Consider the following 23,302-nt stretch of genomic DNA (forward strand, 5'->3'; position numbering starts at 1 on the left):
TGAAAGGATGTTTTGTACCTTTCTATTAACGAATCTAAAATATTCCCGTTTTGTTAATTAATGTATATGGTTGACTTAATTATAGAAAATGAAATTTAGTAGTATACTTCTATTATGCAGACCAATTTTTATTGTTTTTCAAAGAGCTGACGAAAACATATGGACCGATTCTAATCTCTTATTTATGTACTTTCACATTAATTAGCTTCTTGATATTTCGATGGCCGTAGATAGCAACTTGTTAATGTTACAGTTGGATTTAAATTATTTAAATTTTATCAAAGAGAAAATCATTAAATATACAATCAATTCTATGTGTTATGAAAACTGATAATCATTGATATCATCATCTGTCAAAAAAACAATGTGCAATCTATATATCAAAACTAACGAAATTTGAAGTTACCTAATTCATGTTAGAAATTACATAAATAAAATTAAAAGATGTAGTACATCTTTTATCTTATAAATCACAAGTCACTTGGCCAATAAGACTTTGCCACATAGATTTTACTTTTTAATTAAAAAATTAAAATAAAATTTTCGAAAAACGTAAAAAAGAAAAACACTACCCACGTTCTTAACAACCTCCTAGATATGTGTTAACTTCCCAGATTTTTTCAACCCTTTTGCGAAAAATAAAAGGTTTACGAAACAAAATCCACTATCTTTCTCACACCTCCACGATCACCATTCACTAACAATTTCTTAATAACTATCTCTATTCTATCATCTATATATGTGTGATGTTGTCTGTCGATTGCTCCACACAAAAGAAAAAATAGCAGTTTTTCTCCTAAAATCCACAAACCCGATGTTGGCATGCAACGTCTCTTCTCCGAGTTAAATAGCTTATCCATTTAACATTCCTTTGTTTCTATTGCTCAAATTTTCGGGATTTCACACTATTCTCAACTTTTTTTACTATGGCCTCTGTTTATCAAGCCTTGCTCACATGCAAGATTTATCTTGGAAGAACGTAGGGTTTACTTCTCTTTCAAAAAATCTGAAAGCATGAGAGACAAAAGATTCAAGCTAGATGTGTATACATTGAATTTCACGTAAGTATTGTATTTTATTATTTTATTAGATTAATTTTCTTCCTACTTCTAATGTGTATTCTTATTATTATTTTTATCAAAATAGAAATGGAATATATCGAACTTTTTCTTTTATCTCTCAGGTTACTCTCTAAAAATCTTTATTTTATTATTTTGTATAACAGAAATCAAGAACGAAGGAACAAAAAACAAGCAATGGATCATACATGAGCCATGGCATATTTTTTTTTTTTTGGTTTTATAGATGATACATGGAAGAAGTTCACGTGAGTATTGTATTTTATTATCTTATCAGATTAATTTTCTTCCTACTTCTAATGTGTATTCTTATTCTTATTTTTATTTTGCATGGTTGTCCTCTTTTGGTTTATGTCTGTTTTGTATCATTGCTACCTACATAGCAACTACTCTCTCCGTATTTTAATAAGTGTCGTTTTAGGATTTTCTTTTTTTAAAAATTAGATGTCGTTTTCAAATTTCTATGCAAAATTTTTTACTTTTTAATGTTTTATGACATCATAAAACATTAAAAAGTAAAAAAATTTGCATAGAAATTTGAAAACGACATCCAATTCAAAAAAGTAAAAATTCTAAAACGACACTTATTAAAATACGGAGGGAGTATATGTTTATTGGATTATTATATATCTACGTAGAAAAACTGGAATTGTTTTTTTGTAATAAATATTTTAACAAAATAAAAGCATATTTCACTATTGGCACATAATAATTGAAATTTTCATAGTCCAATTACGCTCGGTGTGTTCTAACGAAGTCATATATAATTGTGTGAAATATTTGCAGTCCAAACTAGAAAAATTCTTCAGAACTGGAGAGCAATTGGATTTTCCATCTTATAGTAATGTTTTGCTGCAAGAACCACAAAAAGCGTATATCATTAGAGTTTTAGACCATACAGTTTTGTATTTGTCTAGCAGTAAGTATACAATGGTTGAGCTGAAAATCCAATATTGTTGCTTGGTTTAAGCTTATCGGTTTTGAATGTCTATAATATCAGAATGAGTAATTTCTTATAATTTATTAGTTAACTTCTGCATATTTAAGCACATTGATCACTATAGTCAAAATTGTTATAAAAGAAACATAACAAGAGGTAACTAATAAATATAGTGATATCTATAGCTACATAAATCTTCCACCCAAGTAAAATGAATTTGAGAAAAAGATTAGTAATCTACTATACATTTTTGCAGCAGTTTTTGGGGTACCCAAATCGGGTCAAATTTGTTTAATTTTGACCCAGAAATCTTCAATCGGATCTTTCCTTAAATTTTGGCAAAATTAAAAAATGAAAATAATTAATAAAATCTAAAATATATATACTTTCTCAACTAATTACTATATTTAAACGCTTTATTTATGGTATATTCTCCACGATTTTTATAGATAAAGAAATCAAATATGATGATTTAATGCTAATATAACAAATTTGCACTAATTTCCTAAAACCTCTCTACCTAATTTAAACATAAATATATGATTCTTATTTCACTTTTATTTGATCTTATATTTATATTATTTTAAATTATTATAAAATATATAAATAGTTAGTAAATTTTAGTTTTTTTTTTCTGCATATGTTACAATTCAAATTTTTTAAAACGGACATATATTACTCAATCGATGAATAAAAATATGTGTGTAATCTATATTAACATTTTTAAGAACAAATTGAGCATTTAATCATGTCGTTATTTTATTCAGACCCGAAATTGAGTCATTCAGATCTTTCTTTAATTTTTACAATTATCTAAAATGGGACAGTATATCACGGGTGAAATCCTAATTAGTATTTTAAGATACAATTATAAATTGTTTTTACGGGTTGGTCCAAAAACACACACTAATTTAAAAATATACATGGAAACTATTTGAAAGCAACTTTCAAATTAACTCGAATTATATGACATTTAAATAAAAGTGTTATTAAAAAAATAACAAAATGATGTTTAATTTCATTTTAGATTATATGGTTGGACGGGTTTGGGTCAATATTAATACGAGACAATATACCACAGGTGAAATCCTATAAATAACAAATCAAAATACAATTATACAATCTTAAACACTAAACAAAACAAATACAACTTAAAATTTTTTATTTTAAATACAACGCATGTGACCCGCGGTATACAAAAAAAAAATATTATACACAATAAATTCATCAATTTATAAAAATAAAAAAATCAAATAATTAACCCGCGGTGTACCGCGGGTCATATCCTAGTCATTGTAATATTGTAATATAACTCAAGTGTGTGTATGTATATATATCAAACAAATTTGATTTGTTGTCTACGAAAATATGACACTACATTGAATATTAGCATGAATTCCGGTTATCACTTTTGCTATAATTCATATTTTTTTACCTTAACTTCATAAATTAATTTTTCCGTACGCAGTACGGGAAAGAATACTAGTAATATAAATAGTAAAGGAGATAGTTTACTCAAAACACAAGATCTATCAACTAATCTCTATTTGACATTCGTTTAGCGGATACGTAAAAAAAACTATAATAGAGTTTGAAAGAGACCAAAATTTGTGAGAGAATATTTCTGAAAATTTCAAATATTGATACGTATGTGTAATTCGAATTAAGAACATTAAAAGACGAAAATATCAGCATTAAAACCTGTGATCATATAAATTTGAAACTCAAAAAAAAAAAAAACATCAGATATAAAACAAGGGCATAATCGTCATTTCAAAACCACGTGAGGTGCTGAAAATTCATCTTTTCAAAATTCAGTTGGTGGCAAAAACCCAAAGACATTCAAAATTGTCGGATAAGTTTTTTAATTTTTTAAAATCACAAAAACATAACTGTTAATTCTTCTGAGACAGAGAAAAAAAGGAAAAAGAAAAGAAATTAAAATTATAATAATAGTAATAAACATCAGTTTCTTTTTCTTTTCTTCCTCCTTTTTTTTCTTGTGAAGCAGAGAAAAAGTTGTATCATCTTCACTCCTACTTTTTGCGATATTCTCTCCAAAATTTTTATCAGTAAATTGAAATCTCTCAAGCAGTCTCCATTGCTACTTGTAGATTTACACTCTTTCTTTTGTATTTTCACTTCCACCGCATTTGTGTCTCTGTTCTAGCTTACCCCTTTTTCTCTCATTTCCGGAGTTTATAGAATCAGAAGTTTCTTCTCTTCGGTGGATTTCGTGTGTCTGAGATCTATCTCCAGAAAAAGTTGAATCTTTTCTGAGAGAATCTGAAGTTTTTCTCCTCAAGGTGCTGCTGATTGGCTTTGCTCTAATTTTGGAAGGTATTTGAATTTGAAGGGTCTTGTAGTTATAATGGGTTTTAAGTTTTAACTCTTAAATCGAACTAATTTGAAAAATTTCTGCTTTTGTTGTGTGTTTCTCTTTTTCTGAATTCTGATCAAATTGAGAAATTTCGTACCGTCTTGTACTTGGTTTGTGTGTAGTGTAACATAGGAAATAGTCTTTGTATCTCAAGATTTGAGCTAAATTTGTTTGCCTTTTGTGAATATCTGATTAATTTTTGATTGTTGAAAGTTTCATGCTGTTAAATGTCAACCAGGCGAGCAAGCCATAGATATTTTTGTTTCTCCTTTGTTTATTTTCATGTGACTCTCTTTATTTATCTCATTCTCTAGAGTCAAGATTTCATCAACCTCTTTAATGAATTTCGTTTCATGAGATATTTGTATTGTTTACTCCACCAAGTTAAACGTTTCATCTTGCAAAGTCTCGAGATTGGCCTAATAACATTGCTCATTTCCTTCTCCATTTTGATTGAGGAACTTCGAAACAGTGACTGAAGATTTTGAGAAAAAGCATTTCAGTCTATGTCCTAAAGTATGGTCCCCGCCATTATGTTCATGAAATTAGATAGGTCTTTTGAGTGGGGTTCTTCTTCAAAAGCTTGATGGAAACCATAAATAGATGGTCATGTATGACTAGATTGTTTTCTTTTTTCTTCTTACCATTTGAGCTGATTAGCTTCGTTCTTTCTTGCAGGAATATGTCTCAAAAGCTTACTCCATCCATGCAGTCACTTAAATCTTTGCCGGCAGACTATAGATTTGATGGTTCACCAGTCTCTGATCGCCTTGAAAATTCTTCTGGCGCAAGTGTTCGCTTGACCAATTCGCATGTTCCAAGAAAAGGTGGCTTAAGGAATGGTGTTAGTCGAACTGATACTGCTGTTGGGGATAGTGAGGATTCACCATATAGCGGGCACGGTGTTTTTGTTGAAGAGCAGTCTTTAGCCGATGATGTGGATTCTGGAGCTGCTACAATGCCCTTGCCTCAGAGTGATGAACGCCGGTGGAGCGATACTAGCGCATATGCTCGAAAGAAGGTATTCCTTAGATTTACCTTTTGTGATTCTCGAGGCTTGAGGGTTTTGAATTTTGTGGCGTAGTCATACATTTCATGGCTGTGGTGGACTTCTAGCTAAATTGAGAACAAACTTATTGCTACTAAAGATATAAGAATATGGGGTGAAATTTTGACAGTTTTTGACTTTAGATACTGCAATCTTGGATTCAACTTCCAAATGGTAACTGGGAGCTTGGGAAAATATTGTCAAATTCAGGAGAGGAGTCTGTTATATCTTTGCCCGAAGGAAAAGTAAGTGGCTTTTTGTATTCCTAAGGTAGCCAGGTTAATATTTCAAGTGTTTGATCAGATACTACTTCCGCACTTGAAACAGGTTATAAAAGTCATATCAGAGACTCTAGTACCTGCAAATCCTGATATTCTTGATGGAGTGGACGATCTTATGCAGCTTAGTTACTTAAATGAGCCATCAGTGTTGTACAACCTCAACTATAGGTACAACCAAGACATGATATATGTAAGTCTTTTGTTTTGATATTTTTTGCTCATCAGATTAGTAGTCTTTCCCCTGAATCTGTTACCATATATCTTTTAGCATTTATTCTTGCCTGGCTAACCTTTTTCCTTTATGGTGCTAGACAAAAGCAGGGCCAGTTTTGGTGGCTGTGAATCCTTTCAAGGAGGTTCCTTTATACGGAAACCGCTACATTGAAGCATACAGGAAGAGATCAAATGAGAGTCCTCATGTGTATGCAATTGCAGATACAGCAATTCGCGAAATGATACGCGGTGGGTTCATGCTTCAATTTTTGTTAACTGTTGAGCGTTATTGCAATTCTCATGAGCTGAAAAAATATTTCATTTCTCACACTATTTTATCTCTTCCAATCCAGATGAAGTTAACCAATCTATCATTATCAGGTTAGTACAAATGTCCTCTTTTATGCTGAGTTTTTGCTAATTTTCATGCCTATTGGATTTCATATGGCACTAGCATGAGGGTACTTTTTTTGGGACTAAAGATGCATTTTTATTCATGACCTGTAAAGATGCATTAGTTGTGAGACACTGGGACTAGTGGATCTGTTGAATGAAGAGGTGCTTCCAGTTTGTGTATTTTGTGGTGTATTCTTATCACACGATTCTATTTCTTCTTCCAGCGGCGAGAGTGGAGCAGGGAAAACTGAGACTGCTAAGATAGCTATGCAATACTTGGCTGCTCTTGGAGGCGGAAGCGGGATCGAATATGAAATACTTAAGACTAATCCCATTTTGGAAGCATTTGGAAATGCAAAAACATTGAGAAATGATAACTCTAGTCGTTTTGTAAGCCCTTCATCATTGCGATTTTTTAATATATTTTTAATTCTCTTATGCTACTAAGTCGTTGAGAGTTTTAGGTCTTCGTATGTCTCACAATGTTGTTATGATATTACAATTTACAGGGGAAGCTAATAGAGATTCATTTTAGTGAAAGTGGAAAGATATCGGGTGCTCAAATTCAAACCTGTAAGTGTAATCATTGCGCAACTTCACTTTGTTTGTTCATTTCTACAAAGCTAACTTAGCTTCTTTTTTCTGCTTGTTCTTCAAATTTTGCAGTTTTACTAGAAAAGGTAGCTTCTTTGGGAAATTTTCCCTGCTTGATTCCTTTCCTTTTTAAACATGATTCATTAACATTGACATTTTTTTTTTTGTACGCTGACATATTTTAACAGTCTAGAGTGGTCCAATGTGCTGAAGGGGAAAGGTCATATCATATATTTTATCAACTTTGTGCTGGGGCTTCACCTGCACTTAAAGGTATTGTTAGGAATAATGAAATCCTATAAATAGTCTTATGAAGAAGATTTAAAATAGAAGAATATAAAGTGTATTTGACAGCTAAAACAATCATTTTTTAAGCATTCAACCTATTTGCTGCTGACAGTTATCAAGTCTGTAAATTGTCTTATGTTGGTTTTAAGATTAGCTTTTGATGGACTTGGATTAGCTTTGTGTGCTTAATATATTGTCGCTCGCATCTTCCATAAGTGAAATAAATTGTGTCAACTATCAGTTTTTAAAGTCAATTATCGTAATTTTTAGTGGTACATATGATATTGTAACTTGTGGACAGTTATTGATTTATGTTCTTTTTTTTCCCCATTCATCATTTGAATGCAGAGAAGCTAAATCTGACAAGCGCACACGAGTATAAATATTTGGGACAGAGTAATTGTTATTCAATTAATGGAGTTGACGATGCTGAACGGTTTCACACTGTTAAGGTAATTCCCTCTTTCAGCGAGATACTTTCTTCCTCCTCCTCTCCACTCATTTCAGACCTTTATTGTTTTGTTTATTGATTTAAAAGTTTTCGTTGTTGCAGGAAGCTCTGGACATTGTGCATGTTAGTAAAGAAGATCAAGAAAGTGTATTTGCAATGCTTGCTGCAGTATTATGGCTGGGAAATGTTTCCTTCACCGTTATTGACAATGAAAACCATGTTGAACCTGTAGCAGATGAAAGTAAGCCTCTTCAGTCCCTAATTAGTGATGCCTACATTATTTGAGTTAATATGTTTCGTGTTCATGAACGTTGAATTTGCATGCCCACTAGGTTTTTCTATGTTGTTGCTTACTGATTTCTTCTATATGTTCTGATATTTCTTTTATGTTTTTTGTTTCATTCTCTTGGGTCTTGCTGTTGGAAACAAGAGTGTTTGCTGCTTAATATGTATGCCTCATCCGGCAGGGAGATTACTTACGTGCTGTATTTGTTTTTTTTCAGGTTTGTCAACTGTTGCTAACTTGATTGGGTGCACCATCAATGAGCTTACACTAACTTTATCGAAACGTAACATGAGAGTTAGGAATGATACCATTGTACAGAAGCTAACACTACCGCAGGTATATGCCTTACACAATATTTGCTTACATTTTCTTTGTGTATAATTAGACTTGAAGTAGGGGTGTGTAGAGTCAATATAGAAAGGCAACTTAGTAAAATGAGAGGTTGGAATTTTTCTTCTCTGGTTTATGTCTACATTCTTGAATTTTGTGTTGTTATTTGGATCCATGCTTCACATTAATATGGAATCAATGCTTTGAATCTGGTTTCGCATCAAGTCTCACAGCAGACTTTTAACCCCTCCGTAGACAATGACTGCACTTTTAGCCCTGTCCTTATTTTTCTTTACATTTTACATTTTGCTGAAATTCTTTCTTATTTTCTTTCAGGCCATTGATGCAAGAGATGCTTTAGCAAAATCAATCTACTCGTGCCTGTTTGACTGGCTGGTTGAACAGATCAACAAATCTCTTGCTGTTGGAAAGAGGCGAACCGGCAGATCTATCAGTATTCTTGATATATACGGCTTTGAATCATTTGATGTATGTTTCTGCTCTGTCTCTCTATGCTTTCTCCAGAAAAAAAATTACAATTGCTACTAGCTATCATTAGACCTTCAGTTTGCAATGACATCCCTAAACAGTGACAAATATTAGAACTCTATATCTATGCGCTTTTGTGTGTCCATTTCCTGTTTTATGTGCTTTACAATATGCTAAACAACCTTCATTCCTCTGCAGAAAAATAGCTTCGAGCAGTTCTGTATAAATTATGCAAATGAGAGATTGCAGCAACACTTTAACCGTCATCTATTCAAGCTGGAGCAAGAGGTAAAGTTGCCCCTTTCTGAATGAACTACACGGGCACATGTATTAAATCTACTAAGTCGCGCATTCGCATAGAACTACAATCTAAAAGCTCAACTTTCTCTAATCCTAGTTATTAATGTTCTTTCTACTGTTTCAGGAATATATCCAGGATGGCATTGACTGGACAAGGGTTGATTTTGAGGACAACCAAGATTGTCTTAGTCTCTTTGAAAAGGTATATAATAAGAAGACAATAGACTAGGAAGCAAGATGGACACCGTAATAAGAACATAATAGAGTTCAACTTTTTACACTCTAGAAAACCGTAGTTTATTTGGTGAAATGCTTACTTATAGCCTGAAACATTTTTTAAGGCAATTACCTCTGTTGTCTGTGCAGAAACCATTAGGGCTGCTCTCTCTTTTGGATGAGGAATCAACATTTCCGAATGGCACAGATTTGACACTTGCAAACAAGCTAAAACAGCATCTACACTCTAATTCATGTTTCAGAGGAGATAAAGGGAAGCTTTTCACAGTTGTGCATTATGCAGGAGAGGTAATAGCTCTTGAAACCTCAGTGACACCAATTTCCAGGGCATTTCCAGAAAAAAAAAAAGGCATTTTATAGTGGGATCTGTGGGCTCTTTCACAGTTGTGCATTATTCGAAAGAAAACAGGAACCCAGTCTCGGTCTTGAATGCTTTTTGACATTTTGCTTTTTTAATTGCTTCTCTGAATCAGGTTACATACGAGACAACTGGTTTTCTAGAGAAGAATAGAGACTTGTTGCATTCGGATTCTATTCAACTTTTGTCCTCTTGTTCTTGCCTCCTTCCTCAAGCATTTGCTTCTAGCATGCTGATTCAATCTGAAAAACCTGTTGTCGGTCCTTTATACAAAGCAGGTGGTGCTGATTCCCAGCGGTTGAGTGTAGCTACTAAATTTAAGGTGGGGTGTTTTGGCCTTAACCTCAAACCTGATGTTGCCTCGTTTTGGCTACCTGCTTTACTTTAAAGCTCATAATCTGCATAGATGTGATTGAGAAGTATACAGATTTTAAATCTTGTTGTGGTTTGTGTCAAGATTACCAAATTTTGCCTCCATGCTTACGCTATGAAGAAAAAAGCAAACATCTCATCCTCTATGATATTTGATTATGGATGATCTTACCTTGATTTTTTTTCCAGAGTCAACTCTTCCAATTGATGCAACGTTTAGGAAACACTACCCCACATTTCATCCGCTGTATCAAGCCAAATAACATTCAGTCTCCTGGGGTGTATGAGCAAGGGCTTGTATTACAGCAGCTAAGATGTTGTGGGGTCCTAGAAGTGGTTCGAATTTCACGGTCTGGATTTCCTACAAGAATGTCTCATCAGAAATTTTCCCGAAGGTGACAATGCCATTCATCATTAGTAGTTATGCAAGGGACCTTACAAGCTTTTCTTCCTAAGTTCTAACCAAGTTGATCATATTGTAGGTATGGTTTTCTTCTGGTGGAGAACATTGCTGATAAAGATACTCTAAGTGTTTCAGTTGCAATTCTCCATCAGTTTAATATCTTGCCGGAGATGTATCAAGTTGGCTACACAAAGCTGTTTTTCAGAACTGGCCAGGTATAATAGTTTGTCGGCTGATGTCAAAGACTTTCTTTTATAAGGGGCAGGAATAAGAGTCTGATGTGCATTGCAGATTGGGGTTCTTGAGGATACAAGGAACCGTACTCTCCACGGCATTTTACGTGTTCAAAGTTCTTTTAGAGGATACCAAGCACGCTGTCGCCTGAAGGAGCTTAAAATGGGAATTTCTATTCTCCAGTCATGTATAACTCTTTTGTCTCAATTCATTACCCTGGTTTTGCATCTTAATCTCACTGTATTGGAGATATTTGAGCTTAAGCTGAGATATGGCTCGTCACACCTCTTTTTCTTCAGTTGTTCGTGGAGAGAAGATAAGAAAAGAGTTTGCTGAGTTACGAAGGAGGCATAGGGCTGCTGCTACTATACAAAGCCAAGTTAAAAGCAAGATTGCTAGGAAACAATATAAGGGCATAGCCGATGCATCGGTTTTGATACAATCAGGTAAAAGGGTTTATTTTTGTACTTCTTGGGTGTTGCTGATCTACTCATTAAGAAGAATCTTAAGCTTATTTTCATCGTTGATACTGAATTCTTTTAACCTTTTTGCAGTAATTCGTGGTTGGTTGGTTAGAAGATGCTCAGGGGATATTGGATGGCTAAAATCTGGAGGCACTAAGGTAAAAGGGTTATTATATTCACCTTCCTATCTCCTCAGTGTCTAATTATTTCTTTCATCTCATTAACCTGAACTATTTTTGCTTCGGTATTAACAACTGTGCAGACAAATGAGTCAGGTGAGGTGCTAGTGAAAGCATCAGTACTTTCCGAGCTTCAACGCAGGGTACTTAAAGCGGAGGCTGCTCTGCGTGAAAAAGAAGAAGAGAACGACATTCTTCAGCAGAGGCTTCAACAGTATGAGAACCGGTGGTCAGAGTACGAGACAAAGATGAAATCAATGGAAGAAATCTGGCAAAAGCAAATGAGGTCTTTGCAATCCAGTCTTTCCATAGCAAAGAAAAGCCTAGCGGTTGAGGACTCGGCGAGAAACTCAGATGCATCTGTCAATGCGAGTGATGCAACGGATTGGGATTCAAGCAGTAATCAATTCAGGAGCCAAACGAGCAACGGAGGAGGGCCGAGACTACAGCCTATGAGCGCGGGGCTGAGCGTGATAGGGCGGTTAGCAGAAGAATTCGAGCAGAGAGCTCAAGTGTTTGGTGATGATGCAAAGTTCTTGGTGGAAGTGAAATCTGGTCAGGTGGAAGCAAACTTGAACCCAGACAGAGAGCTGAGGAGGCTAAAACAGATGTTTGAGACATGGAAAAAAGATTATGGAGGGAGACTGCGGGAAACGAAACTGATACTGAGCAAGCTCGGGAGCGAAGAGAGCAGCGGTTCGATGGAGAAAGTGAAGAGGAAGTGGTGGGGAAGAAGAAATAGCACCAGGTATTGATAAAGGAGAAGAAGACTATTCTTACAGGCAAACTTAGGTCGTTTGCTAATTAAGGATTTGGCGGGTTTTATCTGGTTAAGTAGTTAATGACGTTCTTGAGACAACCTCGTATTTGCCTCTCAATGAAGGATTATGTGATTATACAAAACAAAAACAAATCTTAATTTAAGTATGTAAATTTTGTTTTTTTTTTCCAACTTTAAATATAACCAAAGTCACGATTTGGCGAGTTATAATTTTGCCATGATATGTAAAACTTAAGAGATTTAGTCAAATTTTGGGGTAAAAGAGTTGCGATTTTAATTTTGAAGAATTTCGAAATTCTATTTTCTTCAACAATTTTTGAGAACCATGTTTGTCCTCAAATGAAAAATAGTAATTGACATCTAAACAGGGTATTAGAATAATGATACTATCAGAATTCGATTCCTTTTGTGCAATCTAATGGCTATTCGATTTGGAAATTTAGTTCAAGAATCAAGAAAATAGATTTGTTTTATCATAAAGAAGGTAACTTTAGAGAGGATTAAGACAGTTTAGGAATAAACCATTATTACAAATCCGAAAACCATGGAGAAAATGGAAATGGTGGTGGGGACAACTTGGCGTAATGTAAAACCAAGATTCTGTCATAACTAATTATCTTATTGGATTTCCAAATGGGTCGAATATTCTTTTTTTTACGTTCAAAAGTTCTTTGCACCGTCCACACATGAGTTCTGTTTTTTTCCAGCCACAAGAAAATTCGTATCGTAAACTCTCTTTTTCGAAACTCTAGTGTCTTATGTTCCACATCCAAGTGGTATGAATCACACACGGTGTTGGAATATTTAATTTGGTGCATAATTCTTCTTCTTCAAAAAATGTCATATTCTTTAGAAATCAAATCCCCTAAATGAAAAATACTAAAACAGTCACAAGTTTATACAAAACATTAAATATACACAAGAAATAAATCAAGATAAGAAAAAAATGTCCTTATGACAGCAAAAGAAAAAAAGTTTTCTTTTCTTTTGTTTGTCCGCATATAAGTTGTCACAATTTGAACCCATACTCAAAACTCAAAAGGTTTTGGCTTTGTCTAGTTCTTTATTTGAAGGCAGTACATATATAAACATTATCAATTCTGTTTTTTTTTTTTGGGGTCATACATTAGAATTCTTTTCTTACCCTAAACCAAAATTTCATCTCTCTTTTCCCTCTTCCCGTCTCTCTCTGTCTGGTGAGTTTTTCTTCTCTCCTTTCTCCGATTCATATTTTCTCTCAATTCCACATTGATTACTCTTCTAGAATTCGATTATTTATCACACCCAGTTTTTTTTCTGAGGTTTTTTTAAAAATGAGTTTTTGGTTTCGGTCGGTTAATCATTGTCTTATTGGATGCCTCCTCTCCCGTAGAATGGGAAGGTCGCCATCGCCACGTCGTGTTGCATTTCTTTTCGGGAGAGATCTATGCGATTCATTAAGAAGCTTTTCTTAATTTTGTGGGAGAATTCTCGTGGTGGGTCCTTTGCAAATTCTTTGGGCAACTAATAACAACAATTTGGTGTCAATGTTTTCATTGTTCATCGTTTTTTTCTCAATTAATTCCATCTAAAAATCATCTTTTTTCCATTGTTTGAGGTGAGATCTTCATGATTTTAGAGAAAAAAAATACAAGAGAAGAGAAAAGTTTTTTTCTTTTCTCCTTTGTGTCAACATCATAAGAAGTCTTTTCTTTTAGTATTTAGCTCTTCATAGGTGAGGTCTACATGATGTTTGATTTGAAACGATTTCTTGCAGAGAAGCTTTTTTGGTGGGAGAGAAAGAGAGATTTTATTCTGACAAGTTATTAGTCCATTGAGGTCGGGCTGTCAAGTTTTGACAGCCCGAGTTAGAAGCTGCCAGGTAATTTACAGATTGTCCCTACATTCTTGGAGTCTTACACGCGTTTTAAACATGTGTGTGTGTGTGTTTGACTTGTTACAAATCTATCTCTTCTTATATAACAGGACTCTTTTTCTATTAATGAGATTGGTATGCTAAATTTGGAGTATATTGGATTAGATTGTGGTTATCATGGGTTCTTTGTCTGGGATCCTTCAGCGGCCACTTGTTGCTGCTGCTGCTGTTATTGCCGCTTCTGTGTCTGCAGATGTCTCTGAGAGGTTCTCATCTCTCAGATCACTAGTTCGAGGTTCTGATTCGGAGCAGATTGCTCCTTCGGTGCCCGGTTCAGTTCAGGACGAAAGGTCCTTGTGGGTTTCTCAGGTCTCGGCCTCCAAGCTCTCGGATTTATCTTTTGTGTCGAGGATTCGTGTTCCTGTACCAAGTGTTGATCTCTTAGCTTCTAATCCGAGCTGTAGTCTCGCTACTTCTGTTACTTCTCTGTCCGCTCTTCGTTGTGTTTATCAGTCTGCTGAATTGGCTAAAGCATCAAAACCATCGGCATTCACAATCAGGGCCTCGCTTGTGGTTCCTGATATTTCCTACAGATGGCATTTACCTGAGCCCAATGCAATCGATTTGTCTGGTTCCTCGAGTTGTGTGTCTGAGAAGAATAGAACTGTTGTGGTTTTGCTTGGATGGCTTGGATCAAAGCAGAAGCATCTGAAGAAATATGCTGATTGGTACACTTCTAGGGGTTATCATGTCATTACATTTACTCTTCCCATGAATGAAATTATGAGTTATCAAGTTGGAGGAAAAGCAGAGAAGAACATCGAGTCATTGGTTAATCACTTGGCTGATTGGTTGGATGAAGAGCAAAAGAAAAATCTGGTCTTTCACACCTTCAGCAACACCGGGTGGTTAACGTGAGTTCTATATCTCCGTTTTTTTCATGTGTTTACGTAATGTGGTTTCACATTTCACTCAGCGAATTTCCCATTTTTGTGCAAATGCAGATATGGAGCTATTTTGGAAAAGTTTCAGAAGCAAGATTCATCATTGATGGGAAGGGTTAAAGGTTGCATAGTGGACTCAGCTCCTGTTGCTGATGCAGATCCTACGGTAAGCGATGCTTCTTGCATTCATAGCTATTTTTATACGGTCATTTAGCCGTCAAAGAAGATTTGTTAAGGAACTTGACTTGTGCTAAAGCATTAGGCTTGGATCTCTGATTTATATGACACTGACGGGGATATTCTTTTCATAGATTTCTATTCTTTTGAACTTTCTGGGTACTAATTTGGCTTGTAAAAACAGGTATGGGCATCAGGTTTCTCAGCAGCGTTCTTGAAGAAAAACAGCGTAGCCACTAAAGGATCTGCGAGCTCGTCAAATGAGTCAAACATAGGAGCAAGAAATAACGGTATAAACTTCTCCCAGCCTAAACCCGGTGCAACAGAAACAGCTCTGCTTTTGGTTCTTGAAAAGTTCTTCGCGGTGATTCTAAATCTTCCGAAAGTAAACAGGTAAGCTCTCAAAACAAATAAACCTTCCTTTCGTCAAACATTCCTAAACCCAAATCCCATGATTTCACTTTAACAAACTTGTGTTATCATATCATTACAGGAGACTTGCCGATGTTCTAGACACTTTATCATCAGCACAACCAAGATGTCCACAGCTATACATATACAGCTCTGCAGATAGAGTTATACCCGCAGAACAAGTTGAATCATTCATTGTAGAACAGAGGAAAGCTGGACACGAGGTCCGTGCTTGCAACTTCATATCTTCACCTCATGTAGACCATTTCCGGAGTAACCCAGAACTGTATACAGCTGAGCTCAACCATTTCATGGACAACTTTGTCCTTTCTTGCTGCAACCGTTCTTCATAGCGACTTCCACAAATGTTGTTGTCGCTAACCTTTTTTGGGGTCATTTTTAACTCTATACAAAAAAAAAAGAAAAAAGTTACTGATTGATGATTCTTTTTGGTTTGGATAGGTCTATAGATTCAAATTCATTCCTTTGTATATTGTTGGATATTGTACATTTAGGAGAATGAGAAGATTCAAGAAAGTGACGGTTCTTGTCCTTTGTATTGGAAATTTGGGTCCTTTGTTATATGTTCAGAGAGGGTTGTTAAGACCCCAATCATAAAGTATTTGGCACTTTTCGTAATTTTCACAATTATGAGGGACTTTTACCAATAGACGCTAGTTCGTCAACGATTGCGTTTGACAAACGCAAAAGTGTGATTTGCGTTTGAAGCGGCAGAGATCGATCTGGGATTTGGGTCGAGATCTTTTTTCATTTTTTCTTTTGCCGTATGTCATTTTGTGGAACTCGAACCTCTCATTATTCTCTCTTTCATCTCCTCCGCTTACGTAACCCTAACGAAGTCGAAGATTCTCTGGTAGATCTATCTTGATTCGATTCGATTCTTCTTTTTTCCCAGAAAAGTCGCTATTGAAATCGAACGAAAGAGGTTTAGTTTTTTACCAGTCAGAGGTATATAGATAGGGTTATGGATTTGGATCAATGGATTTCCAAGGTTAAAGATGGTCAGCATCTCTCCGAAGACGAGCTTCAGCTTCTCTGCGAATACGTACGCCTTCTTCTTCTTCTTCTTCTTCTTACTTGATTTCTACTCTGAATAAATGATTTCTTCTCTGGGTCGATTGAGGTTTAGGAGCTTCTTGTGATGTTCTCTTCTTGGTTTTATGTGTATGTATCTTGGTGGAACATGACTTCGAATTTGGTGTCTACCCTATGGCTGTATAGTGATTTTAGGGGTTTTCTTTCTTTTCAACTATGGCTGTATCAATTTTGTAGTTTAGATACCATTTCATGGTTAACAAGAAGATGTTTATAATGTTATACAGGTGAAAGAGCTTCTGATTGAGGAGTCTAACGTACAGCCTGTAAACAGTCCTGTCACCGTGTGTGGTGATATCCATGGCCAGTTTCATGATCTTATGAAGCTTTTTCAGACTGGAGGTCATGTTCCCGACACCAATTACATTTTTATGGTACAGAGTTTTTTTTTTATGTGGTGTCTTGTATGACTTATTGATATGAAATTATGAATACATCATAATCGGCTGTGGGAAATTCGCAGGGGGACTTTGTGGATAGAGGTTACAACAGCCTTGAAGTCTTCACTATTCTTTTACTTCTTAAAGCTAGGTAAGTTGTTCATAAATGTTCTGGAGATTCCTGTCATCATTGAATCTTGCCTTTAAGATTCTTTTGTTCGTGCTTAATATGAACTTATTGTTTATTAAGCAATTTATCTTGACAATTATTTATCTTTCTTTGTAAGAAATAGTCCCAGTAACGTATTGCATTCAAAATTAGTCCAAACGAGAATGAGATTGTTTCTCAAGCATCTCATGTTTCTTTGTTCTTAAATTTTGGAAAGCTACTAAACGATTTCTATGCTCGTTCACTCTGTATATATTAGCTGTCTTGAGAATGATACTTAAGGTGTAGAATCCATTGTTCTTCTCGAAGATGGTGGGGAATTTATATTTCTAGCTTTTTTGTTCTGGTAATGAAGTGTTTTTTTTTAATATTCTAATATGTAGATATCCAGCCAATATTACACTTTTGCGTGGAAATCATGAAAGTAGGCAGCTAACGCAGGTATGTGTTATTCTGTTCCACTTATATCTATTATTGTGCTTTTCACGCTGTTCTTAGGAGGTAAGCTATGTTGATTATCTTCTCGTTGTTATAGTAGGTTTTTGAAAGTTCTGATTTTGTACATGTCAGATGTAGACATCGATGTTAGCTAAGATGCATTTTATGTGAATCGAGTATTGGAAAGCTAATTTCAGAAGGTGCTTCATATAGTACCAGTCTCCATTTTAGCATGTGTGTTATCCTTAGCGCTCTAGTTGATACATAGGCTTTTAAGGAAGAAAGTGTAGTGATAGTTTTGTATTTAACGCACTCCTGGCAAACCTTTACTAAGACCTAGTCTGCAATTATACCTTTTAATGCAATTCAACTACGTATTACTTGAGTCTGCGGACAAGATGATCAAATTTTTACATGGATTCTCAACTTTGGAAATTCCTTTGTAACACAGAACCATTTGATTTAATGTTTTTGAAGGTGTATGGTTTCTATGACGAATGCCAGAGGAAGTATGGTAACGCTAATGCGTGGCGATATTGCACAGATGTTTTTGACTATCTTACCCTGTCAGCTATTATAGATGGCACAGTAAGTAATTTCTTTAGCAACTTGGCATTGTTGATGAGAACAAATATAGCTGTATTTTATACTAAAATAGTATTTACTTTGTCTAGGTTCTATGTGTTCACGGGGGCCTTTCCCCGGATGTTCGGAAAATTGATCAGGTTAAACTCTGCTTTTATTGCTTGTGGTTTTCACCCTGTCAAGTATGCTTCTAGCTTGGCATGTTATTAAGGTCCTCCACTCACATAGATTGACTGTGGGCTTTAGATAAGACTGATCGAGCGAAATTGCGAAATTCCTCATGAAGGGCCCTTTTGCGATCTTATGTGGAGCGATCCTGAAGATATTGAAACATGGGCGGTTAGTCCACGTGGAGCTGGTTGGCTTTTCGGATCCAGGGTTACCACTGAGGTATGTTTTCTTTCTCAAAAGCTGGAATTGATACTGTAACTCAGAAATTAATTTCGCATCTCTGATCTTTGGTTTTGGCTTCTTGTGCAGTTTAACCATATCAACAAGCTTGATCTAGTATGCCGCGCGCACCAGCTTGTACAAGAAGGTCTTAAGTACATGTTCCAAGATAAAGGCCTTGTAACTGTGAGTGTCCTGCTTCTAATGAATTGATAATTTTATTATAATGGGCGTTTTGAAACTCTGCTTAGTGATTGTTAATTTTGTTTTGTTTGTGAAGGTATGGTCTGCACCTAATTACTGTTACCGCTGTGGGAATGTCGCATCTATATTGAGTTTCAATGACAACATGGTGAGCCATCTCTTAGTGTTTCCTAAATGATTACCCTAATCTTCTCTGTCAACAAGAAGAGATTCTATTCCTTCAGTGATTTTAATAATTTCTTTTAAGATTTTGCTCTCTATCAAAACATGTACACACTTGTTGATTTGCTATGTGCTGTTTGACGTAATGGATCTAGGAAGATTATAGAAAGTAATTTAGAGAATTTAGATAAAGTAAGCCATGTGCAATGAGAGGTTTGAATATCTGTGTTAGCCATAGATTATGTTTCTGCATTTGTAGTGGATTTTCATTGACCATAGATTCAAGCTCTTTGTGCTATTAGGATCCTGCATGGGTTAGTGATGAAATCGATTGAAATGTTTGTATTACCAGGAAAGGGAAGTGAAGTTCTTCACAGAGACAGAAGAGAACAATCAAATGAGAGGGCCAAGGACTGGAGTTCCGTATTTCCTATGAAGAATCACACTATTATATTTGCTGTGATGATGAAGCCATTGCTGCCATTGGCAATATGTTCAGTGTTGAAAAGGTTAATATATAATTATATATATTATCTACTGATGGGTTTCACTTACTATCATTATTTTTGTCCTTTAGGTTACGTTTTCCTTGTGAAAGTTATAAGTCAAAAACACTTTTGGTAATAGTTTTAGTCATTTTGAGTATCTCTACTCATGATTCTCTGCTTTCTTTCTTTTCCCCCCAATCTTTCTTCTGTAATGTTTTTTTTTTCATTGTTCACTTGCACTGTTTCCTCTATTTTCTGTTGTTGTGAAGATGACATTAATTCTAAAATAATCAAACATCGTTAAAAATGGGACAGTATCGCAACAATAAATGAATACCTGTTGGTCTCAAGCTATTTAATCATTTCATTCGGCTTTTGGTGTGATACCTTTCAGATCATATTTGTTGTTTTAAGTAATTGAGAGAGTAGTACTTTAAAAAAAAGTTACTATATGCAGTCATGAATGTGGTAAAAAGAATTGCGAGTTTTAATTTGTAATTATCAGTTAATTAAGCTTAAGATGTTTTTTTTTTACCGTTTAATAAATACTAGAAATTTCATGATAAGACATAGGCCTGGGCAAAAAAACCGTACCCGAGTACCCGAACTGAAACCGACCCGAAAAAACCGGTTCGGGGCGGGTACGGGTATTAGCTATTTACCCTATTGGGTCTTGTATTGTCGTACCCGTGGGTATAGGGTAAAACCCGATCCGAACCCGATACCCGAACGGGTACCCGATTACCCAAAATTACTTATACTTATACATATAAAAACTTTATATATATGTAATATTTGAGCTAAATACATTTATATCCAAATATCCGAGAGTAATTACCAAAAATTAAATGCACTTATATTTATATATTTAAGACTAAATATATTTATACGCGAGATGATTGTAAATTTTTTAAATATTTGGACAAAATTCCGGTTATTCGGATAAATTTTTGGGTGAAACTCGGATATTTGAGTAAAATTGCGGATAAAATTTGGATATTAGAGTAAAATTTCGGGTAAAATTTGGGTATTTGGTAAAATTTTGGGTATTTGGTATAAAATATCCGAATCCGATGGGTGCCCGATTTTTTCGGATATTTAGCGGTTCTAAAAATCTAAACCCGAACCGACCCGAACCCGATTAGACCCGAACCGAAACCGAACCGATATTTTAGATTTACTCTATTGGGTCCTAAACTCCTCTACCCGAAAGACCCGTACCCGATCGGATTTTACCCGAACCCGACCCGCATACCCGAATGCCCACCCCTAATAAGACATTAATGTGCTTATTCATAAGCATCCCCCAAGCGTATTGCTGAGATTTTTTGGCATCTACCCGGTTATGTCATCCAAGGGGGAGTGTTATAAACCACATGTTGGATGGACTCCATAACCGTGGGCCTTATGCATATTCTAGAAGGCCCGTGTCCATGTCCTAGAAGGCCCATGCCCATGTTCTAGAAGATTCTCCTTTTAGGATCCATTTTATGCTTAGTGGGCTTTTGGGCTTTAGGGTTTACTAACCCAATGAGGATTTGTCTCCTCTCATTATGTATATATATGTAACGAACTTCATTCATTAATATATGGAAAAACAATAAGTTTACAACATGAACTCTTTTTATTACAAAACACTTAAAAGAGAAGTGGGGAAGTTGTTGTTCTGTAACTTCTGTTTGTTGATGAACAACAAATCAACGGCTCAAAATCAATGTTGCTGGGTCATCGAATCAATCATAAAATATTAACCTGGTCACTGGTTTTTTTTAGAAGTCATTGTTTAGTCATTTTTGTTATGTTTTTTATTTTATTTTTCCTTTAAATAAAAAAAAGGTTTATCCTCCTTGGTCCATGCTGGAGAAGCGATCATCAATTCATCATCAACAAGAAAGAGAGTGATAGACAAAATGGGTTCATCATCATCTCCATCCCCAAACGACGCCGTACTTGAATCAGCCCGGCCCTTTCTCCGAGGAGAGCTCGAGAAGATCGACCCCAAACTTCCGTCGTTGATCGCCGTCCTCAAAAGCGTCGGTGCCGGCGAGTGTTGGCACAAACACGGAAGCTTCCTAGATCACTTGATCGATATCTACAAGATCCTCAAGCTATGGAAAGCTCCTGAATCTGTCTGCCTCTGTGGTTTATTTCACTCTGCTTACTCCAATTCTTATGTCAATTTAGCTATTTTCGATCCTTCCACTGGCCGTGAAGTCGTTCGTGATCATGTCGGTGAAGCTGCTGAGTCGTTGATCCATCTCTTTTGCGTTGTACCGAGACAAACTCTGATTCACGACGATCTTTTGTTTAAGTACTCTGATTGTGAGCTCGTTGAGCATCTTGATTGTTCTGAGGTTTCGTTGAGGAACGCCAAGGAGAAAGGGGTCTTTGATGGAGATGAAGAGTGGAGGAAGAAGATTAATGGTTTGGTTCCTGAGAATGGTGCTGTTGTGAAGCATATCAAGACAGGTGAAGAAATCGTTGTTTCGAGGAGAGTTGTTGGTGTTTTCTTGTTCATGACAATGGCGGATTTTAGTGATCAGCTTTTTGGGTTTCAAGATGAGCTGTTCTGTAATCATGATGGGAGACTTGAGTTTAGAGGGAACAACGTGACTGCGTTGTGGCCTGGGAATGGGAAACCTGGACTGTGGTTGAATTCGAATTCGAGGATGGGAGCGATTTATAGTTTGATTGTGAGAGAAGAGGAGATTTTGATGGAGGAGAGGAGAAGGGCTTTTGGTTCTGGGTTTGAAGTGAGAAAGGAGAGAGATGAGGACATAGAGCTCGTTGTGCCTCCAGTTTTCAGCTTCTGCACCAAGGTATGATTCAGATACTAGAAGTGCTGTTCTTAGTTAGCTAAATTGGTTCTGTTTCATGTCATGATCATCGTTGTTGTTGTGTCTAGGATTGTATCTTCTTTAATTTAGTAGCTTTCACTCTTCTTGGTTGGTAACTTGATTATCAAAGAACAGTTGTCTCAAGAGTTTCAGTTGTTATCAAAGACAGAGTTAAGCTTTTAGAGTGTCTTGATAGCCACATATGTAATGGACCAGGTATTGGATGCCAAAGAGCAGATAGAAGCAAGGGAGATGTACTGGGAAGTTGTGAGCAGTGACACAAGCAAAGAAGGGTACTTGGAGAGAGCAGAGGAGAGATTGTTGGGGTGTATTGAGAAGAACCCATTTGTGGGAGAGCCACATGTGTTGTTGAGTCAAGTGTACTTGGGAAAGAAGAGATTCAATGAAGCAGAGAGAGAGGCAGAGAAAGGGCTTCTTCTGCTCTTGCAATGGGGAAGTCCTTGGGACAAGAGGATGTCATGGGAAGGTTGGATTGCTTGGGTTAGGGTGCTTCTCATGAAGTCACAGGATCAATCTTGGCCTGATGTTTCTTGGGGTATCTTGAACTTGGGTCTTGTGCGCTAATAAGATTGTGAATGTTCACAACTTCTACATCCTTAATAATCACAGAGATAATGTTTAGTAAGAGATTAATAAAGGAATCCATGTATGTAGGTATGTGTGAAATATTATTAAACCTTTCAGTCGCTTTTAAGAGTATTGTTTCACCCACAAAAGTCATCAGAATCCCTTATCCATCTCAACAAAGATAAAGAAACTAGCTAATGGGAGAAAGACATCGTCAAGGCCTCAAGGGTCTCTTGGTTCTAGTCATTGTCATCTTTGCAATTATATTGGTTTGTGAGTTCTCCTAATCTTTTTTTGCATTATGCTGTGCTGCCTAAGCTGCCTAAGCTGCCTTTCGTGCTCTTTTAGTGGCAGCCTCTAAACCAATCAGCAAACAGCGTACACAAGGCGATCAAAGGGTGGAAGACTGTCATTATCTTAGTACACAAATAAATCTAGATCATATTTCCAAATCT

General features: G+C 35.8%; 4 protein-coding genes across 7 annotated transcripts; all 4 read left to right on the forward strand.

Moving 5' to 3' along the window:
• Positions 1-4,018: 4,018 nt before the first annotated feature.
• On the forward strand, positions 4,019-12,365 carry LOC9319284 (myosin-1). Of its 2 annotated transcripts, XM_021031704.1 has the most exons (24): positions 4,019-4,359; positions 5,078-5,420; positions 5,591-5,692; positions 5,775-5,918; positions 6,040-6,190; positions 6,295-6,322; positions 6,562-6,727; positions 6,847-6,910; positions 7,004-7,017; positions 7,120-7,204; positions 7,568-7,671; positions 7,773-7,911; positions 8,174-8,292; positions 8,623-8,775; positions 8,974-9,063; positions 9,200-9,277; positions 9,442-9,600; positions 9,786-9,992; positions 10,232-10,437; positions 10,525-10,660; positions 10,737-10,866; positions 10,979-11,125; positions 11,234-11,301; positions 11,406-12,365. In XM_021031704.1, the coding sequence occupies exons 2-24, from the start codon at positions 5,082-5,084 to the stop codon at positions 12,075-12,077; spliced, it is 3,501 nt and encodes a 1,166-aa protein (XP_020887363.1). In that variant the 5' UTR covers positions 4,019-4,359; positions 5,078-5,081; the 3' UTR covers positions 12,078-12,365. The 2 variants fall into 2 exon arrangements, with proteins under 2 accessions (XP_020887363.1, XP_020887364.1); XM_021031705.1 differs by lacking the exon at positions 4,019-4,359 and having other exon boundaries at positions 5,330-5,420; positions 5,578-5,692.
• Positions 12,366-13,109: 744 nt separating this feature from the next.
• LOC9319285 (transmembrane protein 53) lies at positions 13,110-16,121 on the forward strand. 3 transcript variants are annotated; one of them, XM_021031755.1, is made up of 6 exons: positions 13,110-13,299; positions 13,860-13,964; positions 14,069-14,872; positions 14,963-15,068; positions 15,264-15,472; positions 15,573-16,121. In XM_021031755.1, the coding sequence occupies exons 3-6, from the start codon at positions 14,136-14,138 to the stop codon at positions 15,841-15,843; spliced, it is 1,323 nt and encodes a 440-aa protein (XP_020887414.1). In that variant the 5' UTR covers positions 13,110-13,299; positions 13,860-13,964; positions 14,069-14,135; the 3' UTR covers positions 15,844-16,121. The 3 variants fall into 3 exon arrangements, with proteins under 3 accessions (XP_020887414.1, XP_020887416.1, XP_020887415.1); XM_021031757.1 differs by having other exon boundaries at positions 13,284-13,299; positions 13,865-13,964; XM_021031756.1 differs by lacking the exon at positions 13,110-13,299 and adding an exon at positions 13,314-13,578.
• Positions 16,122-16,196: 75 nt separating this feature from the next.
• LOC9319286 (phytochrome-associated serine/threonine-protein phosphatase 3) lies at positions 16,197-19,729 on the forward strand. Its single transcript, XM_021031758.1, has 10 exons — positions 16,197-16,556; positions 16,834-16,980; positions 17,070-17,137; positions 17,539-17,596; positions 18,071-18,181; positions 18,268-18,318; positions 18,425-18,568; positions 18,659-18,754; positions 18,849-18,920; positions 19,287-19,729. The coding sequence occupies exons 1-10, from the start codon at positions 16,476-16,478 to the stop codon at positions 19,368-19,370; spliced, it is 912 nt and encodes a 303-aa protein (XP_020887417.1). The 5' UTR covers positions 16,197-16,475; the 3' UTR covers positions 19,371-19,729.
• A 1,528-nt stretch (positions 19,730-21,257) lies between these two features.
• LOC9319287 lies at positions 21,258-22,996 on the forward strand. The gene is made up of 2 exons (XM_002883174.2): positions 21,258-22,241; positions 22,476-22,996. The coding sequence occupies exons 1-2, from the start codon at positions 21,333-21,335 to the stop codon at positions 22,842-22,844; spliced, it is 1,278 nt and encodes a 425-aa protein (XP_002883220.1). The 5' UTR covers positions 21,258-21,332; the 3' UTR covers positions 22,845-22,996.
• The last annotated feature ends 306 nt before the right edge of the window (positions 22,997-23,302 follow it).

The sequence above is a fragment of the Arabidopsis lyrata genome, assembly GCF_000004255.2.
Source record: "Arabidopsis lyrata subsp. lyrata unplaced genomic scaffold ARALYscaffold_3, whole genome shotgun sequence".
In the NCBI taxonomy this organism is placed as follows: domain Eukaryota; kingdom Viridiplantae; phylum Streptophyta; class Magnoliopsida; order Brassicales; family Brassicaceae; genus Arabidopsis; species Arabidopsis lyrata.